The sequence below is a fragment of the Gymnodraco acuticeps genome, unplaced genomic scaffold (genome assembly GCF_902827175.1).
Source record: "Gymnodraco acuticeps unplaced genomic scaffold, fGymAcu1.1, whole genome shotgun sequence".
Lineage (NCBI taxonomy): Eukaryota > Metazoa > Chordata > Actinopteri > Perciformes > Bathydraconidae > Gymnodraco > Gymnodraco acuticeps.
The window spans coordinates 91,449-114,458 of NW_022990205.1; the positions used below are offsets into that span (position 1 = coordinate 91,449).

The 23,010-nt window shown below is 41.5% G+C and overlaps 1 protein-coding gene across 6 annotated transcripts in view; it reads right to left on the reverse strand.

The window, feature by feature from the left end:
• LOC117547476 (oxysterol-binding protein-related protein 7-like) overlaps positions 1-23,010 on the reverse strand; it is a 60,006-nt gene that overhangs the window by 9,018 nt on the left and 27,978 nt on the right. For 4 of the 6 annotated variants that reach the window (XM_034218249.1, XM_034218250.1, XM_034218247.1 and 1 more), the window contains exons 2-20: positions 22,781-23,000; positions 22,167-22,310; positions 21,952-22,005; positions 21,113-21,226; positions 18,689-18,856; positions 17,558-17,699; positions 17,063-17,181; positions 16,669-16,758; positions 16,444-16,591; positions 15,673-15,806; positions 14,757-14,849; positions 12,746-12,926; positions 12,590-12,661; positions 11,774-11,988; positions 11,554-11,691; positions 11,405-11,468; positions 11,236-11,314; positions 10,495-10,639; positions 10,172-10,322 (exon numbers count right to left, since the gene is read on the reverse strand). In XM_034218249.1, the coding sequence (XP_034074140.1) occupies positions 10,172-10,322; positions 10,495-10,639; positions 11,236-11,314; positions 11,405-11,468; positions 11,554-11,691; positions 11,774-11,988; positions 12,590-12,661; positions 12,746-12,926; positions 14,757-14,849; positions 15,673-15,806; positions 16,444-16,591; positions 16,669-16,758; positions 17,063-17,181; positions 17,558-17,699; positions 18,689-18,856; positions 21,113-21,226; positions 21,952-22,005; positions 22,167-22,310; positions 22,781-22,948 (2,419 nt within the window). In that variant the 5' untranslated portion in view covers positions 22,949-23,000. The remainder of the gene's footprint in view (positions 1-10,171; positions 10,323-10,494; positions 10,640-11,235; positions 11,315-11,404; positions 11,469-11,553; positions 11,692-11,773; positions 11,989-12,589; positions 12,662-12,745; positions 12,927-14,756; positions 14,850-15,672; positions 15,807-16,443; positions 16,592-16,668; positions 16,759-17,062; positions 17,182-17,557; positions 17,700-18,688; positions 18,857-21,112; positions 21,227-21,951; positions 22,006-22,166; positions 22,311-22,780; positions 23,001-23,010) is intronic. The other 2 variants (XM_034218252.1, XM_034218251.1) reach the window with 2 other exon arrangements.

Genomic DNA, 23,010 nt, shown 5'->3' on the forward strand with positions numbered 1-23,010 from the left:
GTTACGTTAACTTATGTTTGCCATGAGGCTATGTTACTTCCCTTAAGAGCTAGCTGTCTTAGCTAACAACAGTTAGCAGCTAACGTTTTCTGCAGTTTGTGTTTCCACTGAAAAACGTGATTTAGTTATTTAAGGGTAAGTTAACTAAACGTTATCTTACAAGTAGAGAGAGTTAAGTTTTGTTTAAAATCATCAATGTAATGCACGTTAAAGGTTTTGTGTTGAGCATGAAGTTAGCTTTACTGTAGCTCACCAAATGTTAGCATGTTAAGCTGCACTTTATGTGGCAGCTCGCTTAATACAAAGAGGGGTTTTGTGCTTCATTGTAAACTTTTCTTACAAATGTGTGTTAATCTACCTGAAATTGTAGGGACAGTTTTTTTCTACTCAACTATACAAACCATTATTGAGGAGATGCAAAACATACTGTAAATTAGTTGGGTCCGACATATAATGAAAATGAAACATTATCAGATGAGGACATCCCCAAAGTGTGTGAGTCTGTCAGGGGATTTGATCTGTTCTCTGCATGTCGTACGATATGTACACACTGCTCTGGTATGAATTAAAAATATAATTGTAAAATGTAAGTCTCTTGCTCTTGTCATCGTTCAGGCTTTGCATTTGAACTCTTATGACTGGTTACGGACATGAAGGGAATGACTCCAAGGCCTTCCTGACATCCAGGAAAATTGTGAGATTCTAATCCATTTCAATGCCAACAGCAAGTCATTGTTTTTAACTTTTTTTTTTTTTTTTTTTTTTTTTTTTTAAAATATGATTTTTTGGGGAATTTCTGTTTTATTGGATAGTAGAAATCTACTGGACCCTAACACCAGAGAGAGAGAGGGAGGAGATGATATGCAGCAAAAGGCCGAGCCAGATGGTTGCTGCTCCGTGTGGAACGTGTTCGATCAGGTAAAGCACTTTGGTACCCAGTTATTTATGGTATTGAGTTTGAATTTAGCCTTTGGAAGGTAATTTCCAACAGTGCATTGTAATGACTGAAAAAACATTTCTTTGTCTCTTAACATTCCTGTAATAATTAGTTTTTTTATTGTTGATATTGTTTTGTTCTTTATTTTTCTTGTGAGAATCACTTTGCAATTGTGTAAGTGCTATATAAATAGTTATATTAATATTATTGTTGTTACCATCATTAAAAATGTTTTCTTTATCGCTGCAGAAAGGATCATGCCAGCCCACATCAAACACCTGATGAAGAACTTGTGAATCTTCAGGCAGAACAGATGAAAACACCTGTTCAAAGTTCCAGTTTCCTGTACATGAAACCATGCCTGTCCTCTGTTCCACATGTCTTCAGTCAGTCCTGGGGCCTGTACTACGAAGCAGGATTTTCGCTTAGCCGGCTAACTTCAGGGAAAACTCTGGCTTTCCGGTCTTACGAAGCTGGTTCTCTTTTTAGCGGGCTAGCTCTCCATGGTAACTTATGCTCAGCGGCTAACCTGCCCCGGAGCAGGTTAGGTTGCAAGAGATCAACTCAGTGAAAGCACTGCCTGCTGACCAATCAGAGCTCAGTGTGCGGAGTTTAAAGCGATCAAGTCACAGGAGAAAGGAAATACAGTTTAAATTGCCGTTGCAGGAAAGACGGCCGGCAAAAATCACTGACTGTGTGAACGTGAAAATTAATAAAATATCACCTCCCATCTTCAGAGCGATCTGACTATTATAACATTATCGTTAAGAAAGCTTACTTAAAGGAATGGTATGCTCATGACACTCATTTTAAAATAATTATCATCCGATAAAACAGACCAGTCTCTGCCAGTCTCTCTCTTTTTTTTTTTTAATCCGATGACATTATCAGTGATTTTAAACTGATTAATTACCGAAATAACATCAACACTGTGGGCGGCGCCATTTTACCGGACGTGACGTAAACCATGCGTTTGGTTTCGAGGACACGTTGATGTTCATGTTATTTACTGTAGTTACTCTCTTCAAATATGCCTCATTGTATCGCGAAACATTGCCACAATTCTGATAGGAACAATCCACGGAATGCTCGGTTCTATCTGTTGCCAAAAGGTAAGCGTAGGAAGTACGTTCGGAGGCAGTGGCTAGCGAAATGTGGCCGGCCCGAACCGAAAGATCCACAGGCGCATGTATGCAGCGAACATTTCAAGTTTCCGGACGACTACTATGAGTATGATAAAACATAACATGGGATTTATTGAACAACCATTACTTAATGGAGATGCAGTACCATCGGTCTTTCTGGTGTCATCACCGACCAGGACACCAGTTCGGCCAGTTGAGAAATCGCCCTCTGCAAGTGTGAAGCGACGGAGGACCAGAAGTAGTGCTCGGAGTAAGAATAAGGTATGTTATGGCACATTTCCATTGCAGCGGGTAGCCCCGTTTAAACGTCCTTTATCGTCCAGGCCAGGCCAGTTTTTGGTGGCCTTTCCATATAGCGTAGTACCGGCTAGTGGGTATTTTCCCCCAGTTTTTCCGGCCCCATAAAATTGTGGTTCTAGGGCCAGGGACAACGAGGCTGAGTATGCTAAACTAGAAAGGGAATCGCTAGCAAGGGTGGTACTACATGCATACATATCTAGTAATCAAAATTATTGTATCTACTAAGTAGTACTAAGTAGGCTCGAACCTGTATGGCTGAATTCCCCCTTCCAATCTCTTCATATTGCTCAAAACTTCGCCATGTTTTCGTGTGTTTACAAAGTGAACGCATGGATGACGTCACGACCATCACGTGACTACTGAAAATGGGCAAAATGGCAGCGGCCTGACGGAATATACAGGTTTTGATAAAAAAGAGCTATAAAATCATTATTTACCGGGGAATATCGCTGATTTCTTCAGGGTATGGTTTAAACATAATGTTTCACTAAATACTGAAGTTTTGATTAATTATCTAATGAGTGGAGCATTCCTTTAAATATCTGCCACAACATAAGTAACCGGATCAGAGTAACATTAAGTACAGTCCGCGGCACTATGAGTGCAGACGTCGATGTGTCCCATTATCATTCATATCACATCATAATTAGGGCTGTCAATCGATTAAAATATTTAATCGCATGATTGTCCATAGTTAATCGCAAATTAATCGCACATTTTTGATCTGTTCTAAATGTACCTTAGAGGAATATTTTTCAAATTTTTAATACTCTTAACATATGAGTGGACAAATATGCTTTATGCAAATGTTTATTATCATTTGAACAATGACAAATATCCTGATGAATATTAAACACAACAACCTCTGAACATTACAAATATTCGCCTCAATTCAACCTGGAACCTCTCATTCAATAATACAATACAAATGGTAATGGTGTGTGTGTGTGTGTGTGTGTGTGTGTGTGTGTGTGTGTGTGTGTGTGTGTGTGTGTGTGTGTGTGTGTGTGTTGGATCGTTGGAGCTATGTGCAACTCAAGGCATATGCTCGAACGGGAGCTGCCTGGACGCTGCAATCATGTTGCGCACTATCCGTGCTGAGTGTGCATACTTTTCGTACAATGTCCCACTGTCTGGCTTCCTGCATAAAGTCAAGTGCTCGGCGCAGTTGTGGCGAAATGTCGCTCCTCTGTTTTCATTTAAACAGCTCCGTATATCCGTTAGCGCAGCTAGCTAGCACCAGATGCTAACAACAACAATGCACGTAAGGTCTCTCTCTCGCTCGGGCCAAACATACACACACCCTCCCGGTCCTCCCAATAGCCAGTCGGTGCCTTTATATATACAGTCTATGGTCGGTGCCTGCCGGTGAGCGTGGAAGTGTGGTCTGCCACAAGCGGGCGGCAGGAGCGGGGCTGTCAGCATCAGCTTGTAGATGGTATTTTAAACTCGATGCGCTCTGAAACTACGGGGCGGCCAAGGAAAAAAAATACACATGCGTTAATCGCGTTAAAATAATTAGTGGCGTTCATTTTTTTTTTATGTATCATATATCTCCTTATCTGAGTCAGCTGAGCCGTATCTGGCCGTGCAACACTCAGTGTTACATACTGTATGCAGAAGTATTATTTTAAGCAACACATTCGAGTCAAATGTAATTAAAGTCAGATCGTGTCTTGGACGGAGCAGTGATATCATAAACCTGTTAATGTACGCATTCAAACACTTGTTCTGTTACCAGCTGTATTCACCTTGCAGGTGCAGCTCTGTGGCTTTTATCCTGGATAAAGTGTTTAAGACATGGATGTTTAAAGTTTAACTTCTTCATATTTGTCTAATATTAAAGTTCACTTTTCATTCAGGAAGTATGACGCTGCGCTGTCAGTGCGCTTCTCCATGTTTGTGATTGGTCGAATGCTCCAGATACCACCCCTTTCATGTGAACGCGCACCTAACTAGATAGGACACGGCTGGCTTGAGCGATCCACTTGATAACCAGCGTCGTAGTACCGTTTAGCGAGAGCGCGTATGTTTTGGATTAGGCCAACCGGCTAACTCAAACATATCCAGGTTAGGTTGAACCGGCTTCGTAGTACAGGCCTCTGGACCCTATGACTCGGACACTAGTTCTACCAAAGCTTATTAGAGGTAAGAGTGGTAGGAGAGGAGTGGAGTTATCTTTGTATTTAGCCTGCAAGTCGACAAAGGTGATCAGATGCTAATAATGATCAGATTAATTTGATATTGATTGTCTGCCAATACCGAATCCTGATCCGATTCTTCTATTTCCCAGATAATACAGTTGCACCGTGTACACTAGCTCTATTTGTTTTTGCCATTGTAATTCACCATAAGCAATTGTTGACTGTAACGTCTATGCCAACCGACTGTAATTTGTAATGTATTATACTTTAACGGTTCTGGCAACCACAGCAGCCTAAATGTCAAGTTTTCTTTTTATAGTGTACTTATATCTGTACATTTCTTTTCAGTTTGCGTGAAGAAGTGGCTTCAACAGACAGAAGTGCAGGCCAGATTGGGAAAGGCTGGACGCTACACAACAGGAAACATTATGGACATGAACAAGTGTGACACACACACACACACACACACACACACACACGCTTGTGAGTCTACAATTATTTCAACATACATTTAACTATATTACACCATACTTACGTGGGGAGCGGCGGGCGGAGTTTCACCGCCGTCTCCCCAGCAAAGGGAAGGTGGAAAAGACGGAGGCGCATCACTTCCGTGATTTAAATAGAATGCAATTTATTATTTATTTTGTGTTTATTAATTATGGGGAATGACTGTTAAGAGGTATAACCTGTGTATGTTTGGTGCATGTAGTTTCCTCATGTTTGAGGAAATTACATTTATGTTGACAATGTGGTTTGGAGATAATTGTGTAACCGGTTGACGGTAAGCCTGTGGGGAGGGGCTATGGGTACAAAAGGGACAGTGTTGGCCCTGGAAGAATCATTCGGGAGATTGTTGCAGTGAAGGCAACAGCTAGAATGTGTTTACGCCATGAGTAATAGACAACCAAATTTGGTAACTTTGATTTTGTTTATTTAAGTTATACTGTTTCACTTTTATCAAACAGTATATATTATTTTGTTGCTGTTATAAATAAACTTTTGGAGCTTAAATCATCCGACTAAGCCTATGTTTTCAACGGACAAATAGAACCCCGTCACAACAAGAAAAAAACAAAAACACTTTGTTGCCTTTTTCTTATCATATATAGTGTTACGGTTTTTGTTACCATTTAAATATTGAATTCTATGTATTACTTTTATTTTAAATCAAATGCACCGGTTTTAGATAATATTTATTTTGATGTGTAGGTTGATTTGCAGGTTGGTTGTTATTTGTATAATTATTGTATTGTTACTGTATTTTATTATATTAACTAGCTATTTATTAAATTAAAATACTGTTATGAACACCATACAATGTCTTTATTTTGGTAGATACATGACACAATGAATCTGTGGAATATATTGATGTACTCTTGTTTAAATAATCATACCAGTATTTAATGTGTGCTGGTCACCTGGAATCCTGGTAAGCTCCCAGCAGGGTATATTTAATACTATTATTAAACATAAGCTGGTGATAGATGGATAAACCAGCCATCCTGGCCAGCTGAAGTGTCCCAAACCCCTCTCCAGCCAACCATTCCAGCCTAATATCTACTGGCTGGTCAATTTACAACAGCCTGACCAGCTACATTTATCTAAGCTGGTTTTTTCAGCAGAGTCATTATTATTTATTTACTATTTTAGGGATGTAACGATATACCGAATATCGCGGTAAATAAACGTCCCAATACCGTCGTGAGACTGACAAAATATACTGCGATAAAAAAAAATATATATTAATAAATAAAATAAAAAATGTAAAAACACTTTTTTGTTTTAAACCTTTATTTAACCAGATGGTCCCATTGAGATCATCGATCTCTTTTTCAAGAGAGACCTGTCCAACATGGCAGCAAGTAGGTTACAACGGTTACAACGGTTACAACATGAACATAAAACAACAGAACATCGTATTTATATGGGGGTTATTCCCTATCTTTATTCAAGAGCGTGGTATTTAAATTTGAGAGCATACTTTATGTATTTATTTCCCTCAAACCCTGTCCTCACACTCAAATAGTGCCTGCTTGCACTTAGATTTGCTCTGCTTCTGCTCAAACTGTACGCTTGCACTCAGATATATTGCTGCTTACAGATTTTTTCTGCTCTCACATTTATTCTGTGCGCGCTCGAAACTTTTGTGCAACAATCCTGTCAAAATCCCTCAACCAATAGGAGGCCAGGTGTCCTTGCGGGTGCGTTCGCTTTACTTATTACAGCGTCCCGTAAGAGAACTGTCAACGGGGGGGGGGGGGGCGGTGTTATGCCGTGTGTGCATGCACCTTGCGGGATCGCACACAGCGTAAAGCAAAACCTCCCAGACATGTATTGATCTGTACGGCAAAGTACGGTTTGGAAACTATATCATTTCCTTTTGGAGGGCATGCATAACACGGCATAACACCAGAGCCTCGCTGCGGGGAAACGTTGGCGCTGTTCCGAGTTTGTTCTAATCTGTCAAAAATGACGGACTGCTTTCAGATTCTTCCGTCATTGTTAAAACAAATATTCGGTTAACGCGACCACTGCTGTCCCAGCAACATCAGTACCAAGCGAGAGAGTTTCTTGCAGAGCAGGGGATATTGTAAATGCCCAAACATCCCAGCTTATAAATACCTGGAAATGTGGACATTCTCATATTCCTAAAAACCTGTCTGATGATGCTGAGTGAGTGACTAGTGAGTTTGAGTTGAGTTACTTGAAAAACTAAAGTGAAACTTGATTTATTTTATTGTAGGGTCTGATTATTAAATGTCCTTGTTTATTTGTGAGATGCAGTGGCACAAAGAAAATGCCTACTTTGTTTGGTAGTACTATAGGTACAAAAACACTGGTTTTCTTGTTCCAGTCTGTTACTGTCACTTTGTTTTTGACAATACTGCTATCCTACTAAAATGCTGTACAAATCAGATTTATTATTTAATAAAGAAACATTTTCCGAGTAAAAAAAAATTGTATTGAAAAAAAAAAAAAAAATGTTTTCCTTTATTATTCAATATCGCGATAAATACCGTACCGTGGACTTGTTATCGCGATATTATCGTACCGTGAGTTTTTGGTATCGTTACATCCCTACTATCTATTGAGAATCTCTATGAATTATAGTCAAATGTATATACCAGTCTCTGTTCTGTTGCCTGAGCCAAGTTTGCCTGCTACATTACGATATATTATTATTGATTTACTATTTATTGAGAATCTCTATGAATTAAAGTCAAATGTATACCAGTCTGTTCTGTTGCCGCATCGGATCATCACCCCCCTAGTTCGCTCCCGTCTGTATCTCTACCGCTACTTGAATACTGTGGCTCAAACTGGTATGGTTCCACCACGTTAGACTCGCCCGCATGATCTGATTCCACCACACCGGCATCCTCTTCAATAATATTGACGACTCACTGTCACTCGATACTGTCTCCAGAGTCTGACATCAGCCATATAGGTAGTGTATTATTCAACAAGTGTTCTACTCGTGACGTGCGTGACGTCACTAACCGGCGAAAACTGTTTTGTTCGGAGCGGTCGTGTAACATCGGAAGCGAGCATGGAAAGTTGTAATAAACCACGATTTATAAATACAGCGGGCATATTGTCATGATTTCCCATTCATAATAGTATATATATTATCGTAATAAGAACAGTATTGTCCTTCATTTCGTAAGCTCTTTAAAGATTGCAGTGAGGCGCTAGCTAAACCCTCCTGTTCTTTGGATGACAGCTTGCGCATCGACGCACTCCGTGAAGGTATTTCATGTTCGGGGTCATTTGTTTTTTGTATAACCTTGCTTCGTGCAAGTGACAATTGTTGTCGTCTTCTCTGTGAACGTTTTTTCCCCCGTTCTTTTGCTATTTTGAGATTTCAATTTCTAGCGGAAAGCTAACCAGGAAGTGTTTTAGCACACCACGTGATGCATCTGAACGAATCACGTTGTCAGAAATTGACACCAGCCAATGAGATTTTGTTTCTTGGTTTAAGACCCCTTTGTGCTTTCACGATTGGTTGCTGATACAAAGGAAATGACCATATTTGGATTAGGGATGCACCGAATATTCGGCCACCGAAAATTATCGGCCGAAAATGGGAAAGCCGAAAGGGTTTTAGCACCGAAAAAATATCACCGAATGTCAGAACAGGCTTCCGTTGGTAACCTAACGTGTTGTTGTGATGACGTAATAAAGACGCGGCGACCATGCTCGCGGCTGGCTCACAGGGGGGGGGGGACATTGACCTTTGTCATCGAGATTGCCCTGAGCCTTTAACAAATCGTATTAAATAATCTGATGACAGATTGTAAACAGAATAGCTGAAATGTTAACAAAATAAATAACTCAGTTTCCTCTAATCATTAACCCATGTTTGTATAATGTAGTTAACTCCGTGTGTTGCTGCTAGCATACATAACACCTGACGTGGAAACGTTACTCGTGGATGGGGCTACAGAGCTGCTAGAAAGACGGTCGAACCCGGTACATTCCTCCGTCTGCATGCGGTGCACTTTTGCTAAATGTTTAGACAAATTGCTCGTGCTTACATGCTAAACTCTTATTGCACTTATGGTAACAAGTATTCTCCACATCGAGACGGGTAAAGTTTAACCACACCTCGGAGCGCGTTCTCTCCGCAGTGTGCTCCGCTGCATGTAGCAGCTGCGTGTGTGTAAACTGCCCCGCCCCCTCGCACACAGACGGGGGAGAGAGATCTCGTCTGATCGAAAATACATCAGACGCATTTGTTGTCTTTGCATATTAGAAACGAGTTGGCGACACTAAGACTGCGATATCATGTTTTTTAGCAATAATACATGACATATATAAATGTACTGTATGCATTCAAAAGTGCTGAATAAATGTTTTATGGACCCATAATAGTGATTATTATTTAAGTTAAGTTTTGCCATAATCATGTCTATTTCCATAATCAGGTAGCTGAACAACATTGGTAAAAAATGTATACATTATATATATATATATATATATATATATATATATATATATATATATATATATATATATATATATATATATATATATTTCTATTAATCATTTTCGGCCTTTCGGCATTCGGTTTTCGGCCAACTGTTTCCTATTTTCGGTATCGGTTTCGGCCAAGAATTTCCCATTCGGTGCACCCCTACTTTGGATCCGATGAGATTGTGCAGGAGAGACTCAGCTTTCCAACGATATGTCTGATGACATGGTGCACACAGCGGTCGCGGTACTTTATGTTATGTTAGAATGCTAACTTTTGGTGAATTTAGGAGAAATCTACAGACGCAAATAGACAAACTATAGTAAAATAAACACCTAAATGTGTATTTATTGTATGTAAGTTTTCCTTCCAAAAGCCTGAGAGAAAACATGTTAGGGAAACAAAATGGCACAAAACCTCAAAATTGACCAGTGCATGAAAAACGACGTTTTTGCCTGCCGTGTCTCGCCTTAAAAGTAGTCAATCGTTCCGATTCGACCCAAACACAGCGTTTATACAGAGTAAAGAAGAGGAGAAAGACGCCTGTTACACAATCCATGTATTTTCTATTCCAATGTACCTATACAGGTTCATCTTTTCGGTTTCTTCTGCACTATGACATTTTATATTGAGTCTGTGTTTTCCCATTTGAAGGGTTGCTACTCACTAGGCTTCCAGATGCACTTTGGTGTGGACAGGGTGTCACAGAAAATGCCTTCGTGCCACTGGCCTCCGAATCGATGCACCACCTCTCCGGCCCGGTCCAGAACCACGCCCTGCACCTCGTTCTTACTGTTGTCTGAGCTCCAGTAGCGGGACTGGAATCAGGGAGGACACAAAAGTACAGTAAAGGTAACGAATACAAATATAGAGTGGCTGGATAAACATGGACTTTAATGAGTGAGTGTGTGTGTGTGTGTGTGTGTGTGTGTGTGTGTGTGTGTGTGTGTGTGTGTGTGTGTGTGTGTGTGTGTGTGTGTGTGTGTTGACCTTGACAAAGGTGATTTTGCAGGTGCAGCTGTCGTCCTTTGTGTTTTTGATGACCACCTCTCCGTAGTGCTCCAACCAGCGCTCCTGACTCAACACGTTGTGTATACATGTCACTACCTTGTTCCATTCATAGTGATCACCGTACCTACAAACACACACACACACACACATTAATGTGTTTGTTGATGAACAGCTCTGAGAATCTCCTGCAGATGGGAACAGTGAATTATAAAACCTGTCCAGACCATCCAACAATCTCCTAAAGCTCTTCAATAATCACAGTACTGAAACGTTTTTTCTTACTTTGAAAACTATTACATTACTTGGAATTGTGTTAGATATACATATAAATAACATCATAATATGAGTTAAAATGTACTTGATCCCACTTTGGGACATGCTTTATTCATACAAAGGGCCAGTGTGTGGGATTAAGTTACTGGCATTAATGGGACACAAACTATCCTTTGATTGAAGAATGAGTGCAGAAAGGAAATGAAGGGTTAAACCACTGATTCTGTGACTGTTGGTCGAATTTGAAACTACATGAGCTGGATTTATTATTAGGTAAACTTTAGTTTTGTTCAAACCCCTCAGTTTTCATCTGGGGTCTCTTTTTTTAAAAACTATAGAGACAAGAGAGCAACAACATTTGATTACTAACAAATCTATATTTACTGGTATACATTTACGTTTGCAGTGTGGCTGCGTTGTGTGACTGTTAATGAGGCAGTGGCTCACCGGGGCAGGGAAACATTGACCAGTCCAGAAGAGATGACCTCCATAGACTTCCCCCAGAACTTGTTCTTCCATCTTTGATCTTGATTAGACAGACAACAGAGTGTTACATGGAAGTCCACCCTTACACCACAGGCAGTACAGTACTTGTCTTGGATCACAAAGCTCCTACCTTGCCAGAAAGTGAAGTTCTTTGACTCTGCGTGGCAGGCAGAGAGGGGCGGGTGATGGCAGACCTGAAAACACAACATGCATTATAGAGCGTTCTGATCTCAGATATTGATCTTAGAGTAGCATGTGTGTATTTTGTTCTGCTGTTACCTGCTCACTGAGGAATTTGAAGCCCCGGTCTGCTCTGTGACTCTCGTATGTTTCTCCCAGAACAGGGTTGAAGGGTTTATAGCGATTCCTCCAGGACGCCCAGGCGTATCCAGAGATGGAGAACACCGCCACGTAAACCTGGGGACAAGCATTGTTTTGTATTCATGTATTCACCTGCATGTCACCCCCAGCAGTTTAGGAATCTAAGAAAGGAACTGACCATCCTCTCGTATGGATCATCGATGGTGTTGGCGATGTCCAGCAGCTCCGAGTACTCCAGCTCTTCACTGAGTCTCTGCAGCAGAGACAGCGGCTCGTTGAGAGCCACCGGCATGGAGATTCTGGACAGGTCCTTCCCGATGTTGTTGTACAGGATGTTCATGATGCCGATGTGGCTGTTGCCTGCTCCTGTGGCGGGGAGGACCGTGCGGCGGCCTGCATGACAGAAACACAAGTCAGCACAACTAAAGAGCTTCTCATCAGTGGGACAACATGACATCAATACACAGAACTGGTATGGATAATATATGATGTAATCATAAATGTATCGTAAGAAATTCAACTTTGGAAACAACGGCTCTCAGGCACATCTCCCATGAGTCTAAGCAGAGCTAGGGTTAGATGATGACAAACGTCATCATTCCTTTATTTATTGCTTTAAGCCTATAACAGATATATTAAAAACACGTTTAAACGGAAAGCGGTCTTATTATAGACACGTGCATACATACATACATATACACAGACACCCACATATGCACGTCTATAATAAGATATATTTATTTTTTTGGGTATTTCTTGATCATTTTATTTTGAGTACATGTATTTATACATGTGTAATTTTTGACATGATTGGGTTAAGGGATTGATTTGCTTTTATCATGCAAGTATGATAAAACATATGCAGTGCAAGTTAAATCTGCTGAGCCTGTCCTCTCACTGTGCCAGAGGGATGCAGCGTCTTGTATGTTAAATCAGTCCTAAACAGCCTAGCTTGGTGACCCACACAGGAGACAACAAACAATGGAGTAGTTACCAGTATTAGTGAGCACTGGGCTGGGGTTGTCCGCGGTGCTCAGACTGGCCCTGTAGTTGAGGGTGGCTGTGGCTGAGGAGAGAGAGAGAGAGCAGAAGGTCAGATCATTCTGCGGTGCTTTCACTGGTAATGTCTGCTGCAGAGATGACCACTCACTGTGCCCCTCGTCAGGCTCAGAGTTGCTGGTGGTGGTGATGTCACTCAGGCCCGACTCATCTGAAGCCTCGGCCTCTGAAGAGCTCTCACACACGATCACCTCGCTGGCGTCAAAGTACTCGGCCATGGACTCGGCCACGGAGGGCGCGCGGTGACACTGACGGCTCAATGAGGGCGTCCTCTGTGGGGGGGCACAGAGGGGTTCGTTGCTCAAATTAGATTCTCAATATGTAAAAAAAAAACTATTTGATCCAGGCCATTGCTGAAATGTCATCAGACATCTAGGCAAGAAACTCAGGATGTACCCTTTGCACTTTTCATTGCTTATCATATTTTTTGTCTTAGACTAGAAGATGAAAATTGTATTTATTTATCCATACAAAATGATTGTTGAAGCAGTGTCTATTTGAAAGAATCTAAAGGCTTGTTTATTATATTAACTCCCAGCGTCCTCCTGCCTGAATTGCTGATCAAACTTTTGATTTCAATGACCAAAATATAAAATGTATATTAAATAATGTCCCATGTTATATACATATTGTATAGAATCGAATTGGTGACACCCCTGAGGGTTCTGATCAAGTTATTCATTTTTAGATTTTTGCAAAATCAAGCTTTTGTCTTCTTCATTGCGGTTAAAAACGTTGCCACTGACAACATGATGTGTGTGTGGCTATTCCTTGTACTGCAGCTTCCAATGTGCAAGCGTTGTGCATGTTATGTTTGTGCACAGGTGGAGAAGTACTCAGATCTTGTACTTAAAGGTAGGGTAGGTAATTTTGGAGAAACCGGCTCGAGTGCGCTAGAATTTGAAAATACACAACCGGAAAAAATCTGCCACTTCCTCACAGAGCCTCTCCTCCAACACACACGAACACGCACATGACCAATGAGGGCACGAGATAAGTTTGTGCACAGATGGAAGGCTGACAGGCAGGTAGGCCATCCAGTTACTTTAGCCGTGCCGGCTCAGATGATTGGTCGTGCTTTTTACAGTACCACGGCTTCCACAGATGACATTTGTTTATGGATTTTTTGTCAAAGCATTTAATGTATTCATTGCTATCGGGATGTTAAGAGCATTCCATGGAATATAACAAGTGTATCTCGAGCCGGTTTCTCAAACTTACCTACCCCACCTTTAAGTAAAAGTAGAACCTCCTCAGAAAATGAATACTCTAAATTCCTGCATTCAAAATGTGACTCAAGAAAAAGTATGAAAGTATTAACAACATATACTTAAAGGGGACCTATCATGCAAAATGCACTTTTGTACGTCTTTTATACATGAATATGTGTCCCCGGTGTGTCAGAAAACACAACCCTCTCTCTTTTCCTCCATACCCAAATCTCTAAAAACGGGGCTGCAACGGATCTGATTCAGACTTGAAATGGTTCCGACGTCAGAAACAAGGAGCTCCGCCTATATGGGCAACTCTCCACCTATCAGGGGAATGAGAGGTTGCCGTGGCATGGTACCAGCATGGTAACACGACGCTCGTGCCAGCTGCAGCTCATTTGCCACAGAATCAGCCCTTGCAAAAACAGGGCTAAAAAAAGAGCAAATCGAGCGAAATGAGGCATGGCTAAAATGCAGGATCCGTTTGGTATTTTGAAAAAAAAACTTCACAGACATGTTTTATATAGGTATGGCTCTACAATATATTATTCAAATATAGCATGATAGGTCCACTTTAAAATACCAAAAGTTATAGTACTCTTTATGCAGATTTGCCAATTCCAGAAAATATATGATATGTTTTATAAAGATTGATCATGAAAGTGTTCTCAAAGCTGGTAAAGGTGCAGCTAGTTTGAATGACTTGGTATACTGCAGGGTAGCTTGTGGATTTACTCCAGGTGGAACTAAAGTCTGATTTAACACTTGATTAGATTTCAAATCATTCATCAAAAGTAACTAAAGGGTATTGAATAAAATGGGAAAAATATGAACATATGAGCGACAGCAAGATGATGAAATTGACACAAAAACCACCAATGCAGTACACACCTGGCCAAGACGGACGGTGCAGAATGATTCCTCAGAAGAGTCAGAGGACAGGGAAAGGGAGTGGACTTTGGTGAGACGGGACTGTACGTCAAGCTAGACACATGCATAGACATGCACACGCATACCAGCCAGGCCAGACACAGGAAGAGGGAACAGGATCAGTTATTTGCAGAATGTCCCCCAGACTCCAAAACTAATGTCAAACTGTTAGCAGAGAAGATGTTGTTCTACAGTTTTTAATAGATTTAGGATGGACAGAAAACCAACAGGAAGCTTAGAAGAGACCTCATGCAACACATAAGAAAAGGGTTACAGAACAACACAGATTGACAGCAGGAGTTAAGCCACTTGACTGACGAGACTTTTTGGTTTCAGTGTGCGACAACGATCAAGTTATGTTTGTCTTTGTGTGTAGGAAAGATTTGAGGTGTGTTTCTCAAGGACGCGCCTGTGATAAGCTGTGCCTGTCCTTCCTACAAACAGCCCTAACCTGCTCCACAGTTTCACACTGCAGCTCCGCAGCACAGCCAGGGCTGGGCCTGCATTGTCTGTCAGCAGGCCGATACTACCATTTAGTGCCAATAATCAAGGGTAAAAGTGTCGGACTCAGGGACTAAAAGGTCAGGAAGTGATCACAGAGGGATGAGGGACTGCCTTAAATCTATGTCATAGTTTTTATTGTGTTCTGCCTTCAGCCTCAGGCAGAAAGATACCGGTTTGGAGTTTTGCTTTCATGTAACTCTGCTGTGTGTGTGTGTGTCATGCATAACACTGGACCCTCGCTACGGGGAAACGTTGGTGCTGTTCTGGGTTTGTTCTAATCCGTCAAAATGACAGACTGCTTTCAGATTTTTCCTTCATTGTTAAAAAAAAAACGAAAATATTCGTTTAACGCAACCACTGGTGTGAGTGTTACCTCAGACATTGTGCTGCACAGTGTGGTGAGCTGTTGGGAGGTGTTGTGCCTCAGGTCGGGGCCGGTCCAGGCCTGCCTCAGTCGCTCTCTCTCCAAGGTCAGGATCTCATGGACTGACTTGAGAGACGTGTGAACTGTAAAACAACATTTACAAAAGTCCAATTATTGCACATATGATGCTTCCAGGAATAAATATGCTACCATTAATAAAGTGCTACTGCAGACAGTAGTGGGTGTGAGGTTAGGCCTTTTTGAATGCATTTTCTTCAGTAACTACAACCCAACAAGACACTGAGCTTATTTCAAATAAACAATGTTTGGCTTATTATTAACTTACGTTGAAATGAACATTTGTAATAAATAACTCATTCAGTAGAATCTCACTAGAATTTCTTCAAACTCTTTTTTTGAACTGTAAAATTATTATTTGATCTTATTATTAGCATGTTATTAAAACAAAAAACACTGTAATATATTGTAGTAACCTATAACTTTTATGTTTATGCTATATTGTTATATCTCGTGTCTATAAATTGTTATTTTTTGTACACTCTTACTTTCACTTCTTTACATGCGATTTTAATACTCTTTTTATAGCACTTCGACTTATTATCATTATTATTGTTCATATAAATATTTTGAATCTATTTTTATTTCATGCGTAAATGAAGCAACTCTCACGAAATACTGATGTGGATTGTGAACAGACTAATGTCCCAGTATAGAGCTGTGTAGAGTGAGAAAGCAGTCATTAGGCTGAGAGAGCTGTACCTCTCTGAGAGGAGCTGCAGATGTCCTGGTGGAGCTTCTTGGCCTCGGGTGATGAGACCTGAGGGTTGGACAGCTGAGAGTAAACGTAGTCTGGGATGGACTTAACAGATGCTCCACTGCCATTGGTACTGAGGTGGCTGGAGGTGAACTGAAAAAGAGGAATGGTATAATTTTAAAAGATAAGATGAATGGCCTCACTAAATAAAGCGTTCAATTCCAGCCTACCATTCCCCCCATGGCTTCGACGCGGGACATGGTCCTGGAGTGACCAAATCCTTTCCCCGTCTTCCTCTTGGGTTTCTCCAGGGACAGATTCTGGAACACACCAACAGGGTTACAGCTTCTCTCCAATAACATCGAGTTCTACAGTAGATTCATGTGTATTTGGGGAACTTTATTTTTTCTCTACTAACTATACTGAACACATTTCCAATTAAGTCCTTATTCATTTGGATCTGGGGATCCACTGTTACATGATTTTAATCAAATCAACATTATCTCACTGGAGTATTAAAGCATTCCAACTAATTATCTTGCATTAAAACAAAAAGACAAATAATCTCAGGCCACTGGCCTTTTTTGGCATGGCACACAGTCGCAGTTGGTAGAGGGCGCTGACCTGCATGCTGATTCTCATCTCCAGGTCTGTGTTGGTGATGGGCAGGCCTCCTTCCAGCCAGTGGAGCCTCTGGATGAGCTGGGCCAGCTCCGTCAGCTCCACCTGACAGCGAGCCAGGTCTGACACAAAGAGGGTCAAAGGTCACTAGTTATTAACAGAAACAGCAAAAGAGATTTCACATCTATTCCTATCAATGGTCTGCCCCCTTAGAGTTAGTGAGTGCTGCATTCTCTAATGTTTAATTCTCTGTGCTTTCAAAAGGAGTTTTCCCGAAGAAACAAGAGTAAGAATGTTGGAACAGTAGACCTTACCATGGTCGTTTTGGCAAGTTTTATTTTCAGTACAGCATAATACAATGTGTTTTAAGGTGCTACACTGATGGCAGTTGGTGAAGGGAGCACAAGGCTCAAACATGCCAGGTATATATCCTATCCCTCACAGAGCCTGTCACTGTTGAACATGATGAAATGAGGCTTCACTCAGATTGCCTCTCACCATTGGAGGTGGCGTCGATGTCTTGGGTCTGCTGCAGCCACGCTGACACCTTGCTGGTCACCCCTGGGTGAGAGGCCACGGCGGGGGCGGGGCTTCTCATCTCTTGGTGGTAAACTGATGCCGAGCTGGCATAGTGAGGAGGCTGGAATATCCAATGTATCAAATCAGAATTTAAAACAATTACAATTTTATTTTCGTATGTTTTGCAAATAGAAAGCTTTCAACATGGGCAGAACTATAAGTAATGCTGGAATTTGCTAGTAAGAGGTAAGGATACAACATATTGGTGGGGAATCCATTAAAAGCTGATGCCATAATCAACCACAAAGCCAGGTGGCAATGTTCCAAGACTGTTAAAAATAGTAGGGATCGATCGATCGGCCGCTGATCGTTATCGGCCGATATTCACTCTGCCGATCGATCAGTGCTCTCTATAAAGGCCGATCAGGAGAGCCGATCACATGACGTAAAATACATGACACTTTTCTCTGTGCGCGGAAAAACAAGCTCGCCAAAATGGCTTCACCGGTCTAACAGTATTTTAAGGTGTCCGAAAAAGACAGTAAAATAGGGGTATGCAACGTGTGTGAAGCAGAAATCCTGCAGCTCCACCCGCTGTGACGGACCGGTGAGCGGAGCAAAACACACAAGAGTTAGACCTAACACACTTAGCTATTTTATCTACCTCTGGAACAAGCTAAACTAGTTATAAATATATTTATTCTTCACTGTCGGGTCACTCCGTACTGGATCAGTGAGCTGCATGAGATACTGACAGGCTGTCAGGAGAGAGAGAGAGGGGGAGAGAGCGCTTCCGCTCATTTCTCCCGTATTATTATTATCCAAAGTTAAAGTAAACTTGAATAATGTGCTTCATTTGAATGCAATAATTAGGTTGGTTGTTGTTTATGGAAGCGCCAGTGAATGAGCATTAACTGAGTTTTAAACATCACTTTAAATGGAAGATCCCCATAGGCCCCGCCCACTCGATCGGATCGGACCATACTGATTCTGGCGATCGGCCCCAAAATTGGCGATCGGAGCATCCCTAAAAAATAGAGTCTCTTTATTTTCATTTAAATGTTTGTTGTTGTTGTTTTTACTGTGTGACATGTTGAGTGGGACTCTGACCGGGGCTCTGTTGGACTGGGCGAGAGAAGCCATGGCGGGCAGAGTGCTGGGGCCCATGGAGAGAGCATGGAGGACGCCATGATGGACGCTCATCGCCTCGTTCTTCCTGAACACACGATGTGCACACAGCTTCGTCAACCAGATGTAGAAGAGGTCATGGCTCTTTGCCTAACCAGGAGGAGAGGAGAAGCAAAACACAGGGAATACAAAAAAAATGACAAACCAAAAGAATAAAGAAAAAAGCCATAGAAACTAAACTTCTTTGGTAAAGGGAATATAATCCTTTTTCTATAAAACCTGGTCTATTTTTCAACTGTACATCCAGAGCAGAGAGATTCCTCTACACCAGCTTGGCCAGACCCTCCACTCAAGAGAATAACTTGAAATGATAAAAGAAAAAGCCCAATATCCTTTCTCCCCGCTTTTTTATACTCCGTCTTATTTGCATTTATTTTTCATCACGTGGAAGTATAACTTATGTTTATTGTACAAATAGTGCTTGACTACCTAGAGCAGGGGTAGCCAACACGGTGCCCGCGGGCACTTAGTCGCCGCAGGGGCAACATGAGTCGCCCGCGGGGCATGTTCTAAAAATAGCTCGCCAAGCAAATCCAAAATGTAAAAAATGCACATAAGGAAATGTAATTAAAAGAATCTACCCTATACATAAACGAAACCTCAATCATAGCGAACTCCATCTACTTACTACAACTCTATATCTATCTAACACCCCTCCTCCCCCACAATGAATATCGACCAATCACGTTCTTGCTTGATTTGCGGGACCAGCGCTGCAGTCGGGAAGAAAAGCAATGTGGACCTCACCGCTTCATAAGGAGTGTGACCGTGATTTTCCTTCTGGCAGAATCTACACAACACATCAGCCCCATTGAAAAAGGCCTTGCCAGCCTATACAGCACATGAGGGCCAGAGTTTTAGTGTGTGTGTGTGTGTTGCAACTTGCATATATATTTATTGCACTTGACGCACACACATGGTGTAATTCCCACTGGGGACAGGGGGGACATGTCCCCCCCACTTTTCAAAATCCCGTCTGTGTCCCCCCACTTTACAAATATGTTTATTATAATTTTTTAACGCAAGCCGTCATCGCCACGGAGGAGCACACAGCCTCTGCGAGCGAGCCAGACAGAGCGAGAGAGACAGAGAAAGAGAGAGCTAGGGAGAGCAGACCTTTATCTATTCAATATAGATAAAGTAAGAAATCATTCCAATGTGTACTATAGGACAGTAACAAAACAAATAAACTGCTTAAAAGGGGAGTGATTAGTAAACTATGCATAAATAAAAAGAATACTAACTAGGTAACATAAGATAAGAATAAGCAAGTTTAAATGATTTGTTATTGGTTGTGGTTGGGCAAGACACTTAACCCGCATTTGCTCCTGTATGTCCGCAGTAATGACTCTTACATGTCTAATATGTGTAATGTGTCATTGTAAAGCGCTTTGAGCACCTGTAAAAGCGCTCTAATAAAAAATGTAATGAATTATTATTTATTATTATTATATCACAAGTGATTATATAGCTTTTTTATTTTTTACAATTAATTAAAATAAAAACAAAAAAATAATAATATTCTCGGTTACGGAAAAGCCAGCTGGAAGGCATGCTCTAAGGCAGGGGTGGGGAACCTTTCTCCTCTCAAGGGCCATTTCAATGTTTTCAACATCCTCCGAGGGCCGTACAAATTATTGACCTCTGCTTAAAAATACTAAAATCACAGCCCATTCATTTGGCCTTTCTTTCATGCTGTGCAAAGAAAAAGCAACCTCTTAATCCAGATATCTTACCATGACTCGCGTATGCATGCACGTGCACGGTTGTGGCATAGCTAGCTAACCAAATAACAACAAAGTTATGGACTGTATGATCAGTATGACAGATGAACAGATCGCCACTGGGCTTAAAACTAAAGACACAGCCACGCAACAACTGCGGCATGTGTACGGCTCCTTATGGGTACTGCACTTTTTGGAAGTGCCGGAGCGGCGTTCTGGTGCTCTCCGTCAGAATTGCACCCCTGTCAGACGAGACATATACCACGTGATGACACGTTAGGCTCGTGTTGTGTTCAAGGACCCTGACCTTGGCCAGGAAAAACAGGCACTTGCTTGTTTAATTATTTTGCGGTCTAGATTTCTTTAATTGTTTTGCGTGTGTTTATAAATTACCTCGAGGGCCGTACCAAATGGTCTCGCGGGGGCCGGAGGTTCCCCACCCCTGCTCTATGGCTTTATATTGTGTGTAACCTGTTTTTATCCGATTTTTTTTTTTTTTTAAGCATAGCGCAAAACTTAGCTAGTGCAATAAAAATGAAATATATTGTTAAGTCACCCTTAAGTTTAGTTTATGTTGTCTATGTGGTTAATTTGACTGCACCACCCGTACGTTGCAGGTTACCTTGAGGTGGTAGATGTTGTCTCCAGCATCCAGGTCTATGCCTTTGGACTTCTTGTTGATGGACATCACAGCCAGGCTGACGTCCAGAGAGCCATGGAGCTTTCCTCTCTGAATCTGGAACATAATTAAATGATACAATTCAAACGGTGCCATTCATATCAGAGTTCATGGCCATGTCTCTATCACTGCGACCAGTGGTGTAGTGGGCGTTGGACGCGGGGGTACGCCGTACCCCTACTTATTTGGAGCATGATCTTTTTTTTTTTTATAGTCTAATAAATATAAAATCATTGCCAGTCTTATCAGTTGCAAGTGTGTATTTGTTGTAATAATGACAAAAACACAATACATTTCACAGTAATTATAATACAAAATAAAAACGATTTCCTTAAAGAATTATGATTCGTCATCACGCTCGTGACCCCGCGGCGAGCTGGGGATGTGTCAGTGACACACCCACGGCGAGCCAGCTCAGTCTTCAAAACGCAAGGTGTGTGTGTGTGTGTGTGTGTGTGTGTGTGTGTGTGTGTGTGTGTGTGTGTGTGTGAAAAGCAGCACTGTCTGCTTATTTGCAATGTATGCTAGGCCTAATCAGAATTATGTCAAGTCCAGATTCAATGTTGTTTGCATAAGTAGGCTATATTTTTCGTTTCGTTTATTTAATAAGTTAATTTCAGGAGAACTTTGGGAATTTTGTTTTACCCCAGTAGTTTCTGTGGACCTGTCTGCCCGTTTTGTGAGTGCACTGCTGTGGCATTGTTTGGGATTACCTAATTAAAAATAGCGTCCCCACAGTAAAAAAATCCCCACTACACCACTGACAAGTGTTGATAACTTACATCTTGCTGCGTCTTTGAGTACTTGAGAATCCCTTTTTCCAATATGAAGTATCTCTGAAAAAGAAACATTGCAGGGAAGTGTTAGAAAGAAATCAAAGCTTGAAAAAGGTAAAACGCCTCTGCCTCAGGGAAACTAGACGTGTTTACCAGAAAATGGTATGCACTACATACTGCAACAACCTTAATAAACCTGGGTACAAAAAACCTGTGTTCACCTTGTGCCAGCCTTTGAGCGGGTACTTCCTCCTCTTCATCAGGTAGCCCTCACAGATGCCGGGGATGCTGAGGTCCCCAGAGGAGCTGGGCGCTGAGTATATGTCCTGAGGCTGCAGGTCCTCCATCACCTCCCAGTGACGGCCCTGACAGAGGACACACTCACTGTTACTAAACAATCTGAATGACTTAATACGTTTGGCCGAGTAATATATTTTATTTCCTAAGAAGGGCAATTTGGCAAAAACAATTTTATGCTCCAAAGACCAAAGTAATCAAGAATTAAACATACAACTGAGGTTTGTTCTGATTCTATTAACATGTGAAGGTGAAAGGTTTTCCTTCATTTCATTGACCATCATTTAGACTTGGCAAGAGTATATTTCCTTTATCGTTTATTTTATTAAATATTTGTTCCTGGTAAAAATGGACTAAACTGAGTCATTGAAGAGAAACAATGTGTACGGATGTGTGTCACTTTCTGATTTGGATTCAGCAAAGTTTGCAGGGCCAAAATATGATCAAATAGAAATTAGACAGCCAGTGAAGCATCAACATGGATCTTCTGAAAACTTAAAACAGTGCAGTCAGATTGTGGAGCTGGGAGTCTTTTTACCTGTTTCGAGTGTTTGGAGGAGCCGGTGCTGCTAGTGCGCGAGTGGCCAGGTCTAAAGGTGCTGGCTGGAGATTTTTCAAGGCCACTCATCACAGACTGGCTGCTGCTCAGAGGTGGCGGAACCACCTGAGGGTCCATTTGTGCAAAGTTAGGAGGGTAGCGATGCATGGAGTGAAAGGACCTTCAGGACAGGTTGCTTCTCATGGCACAGTTCCAAACACTGAGGAAAT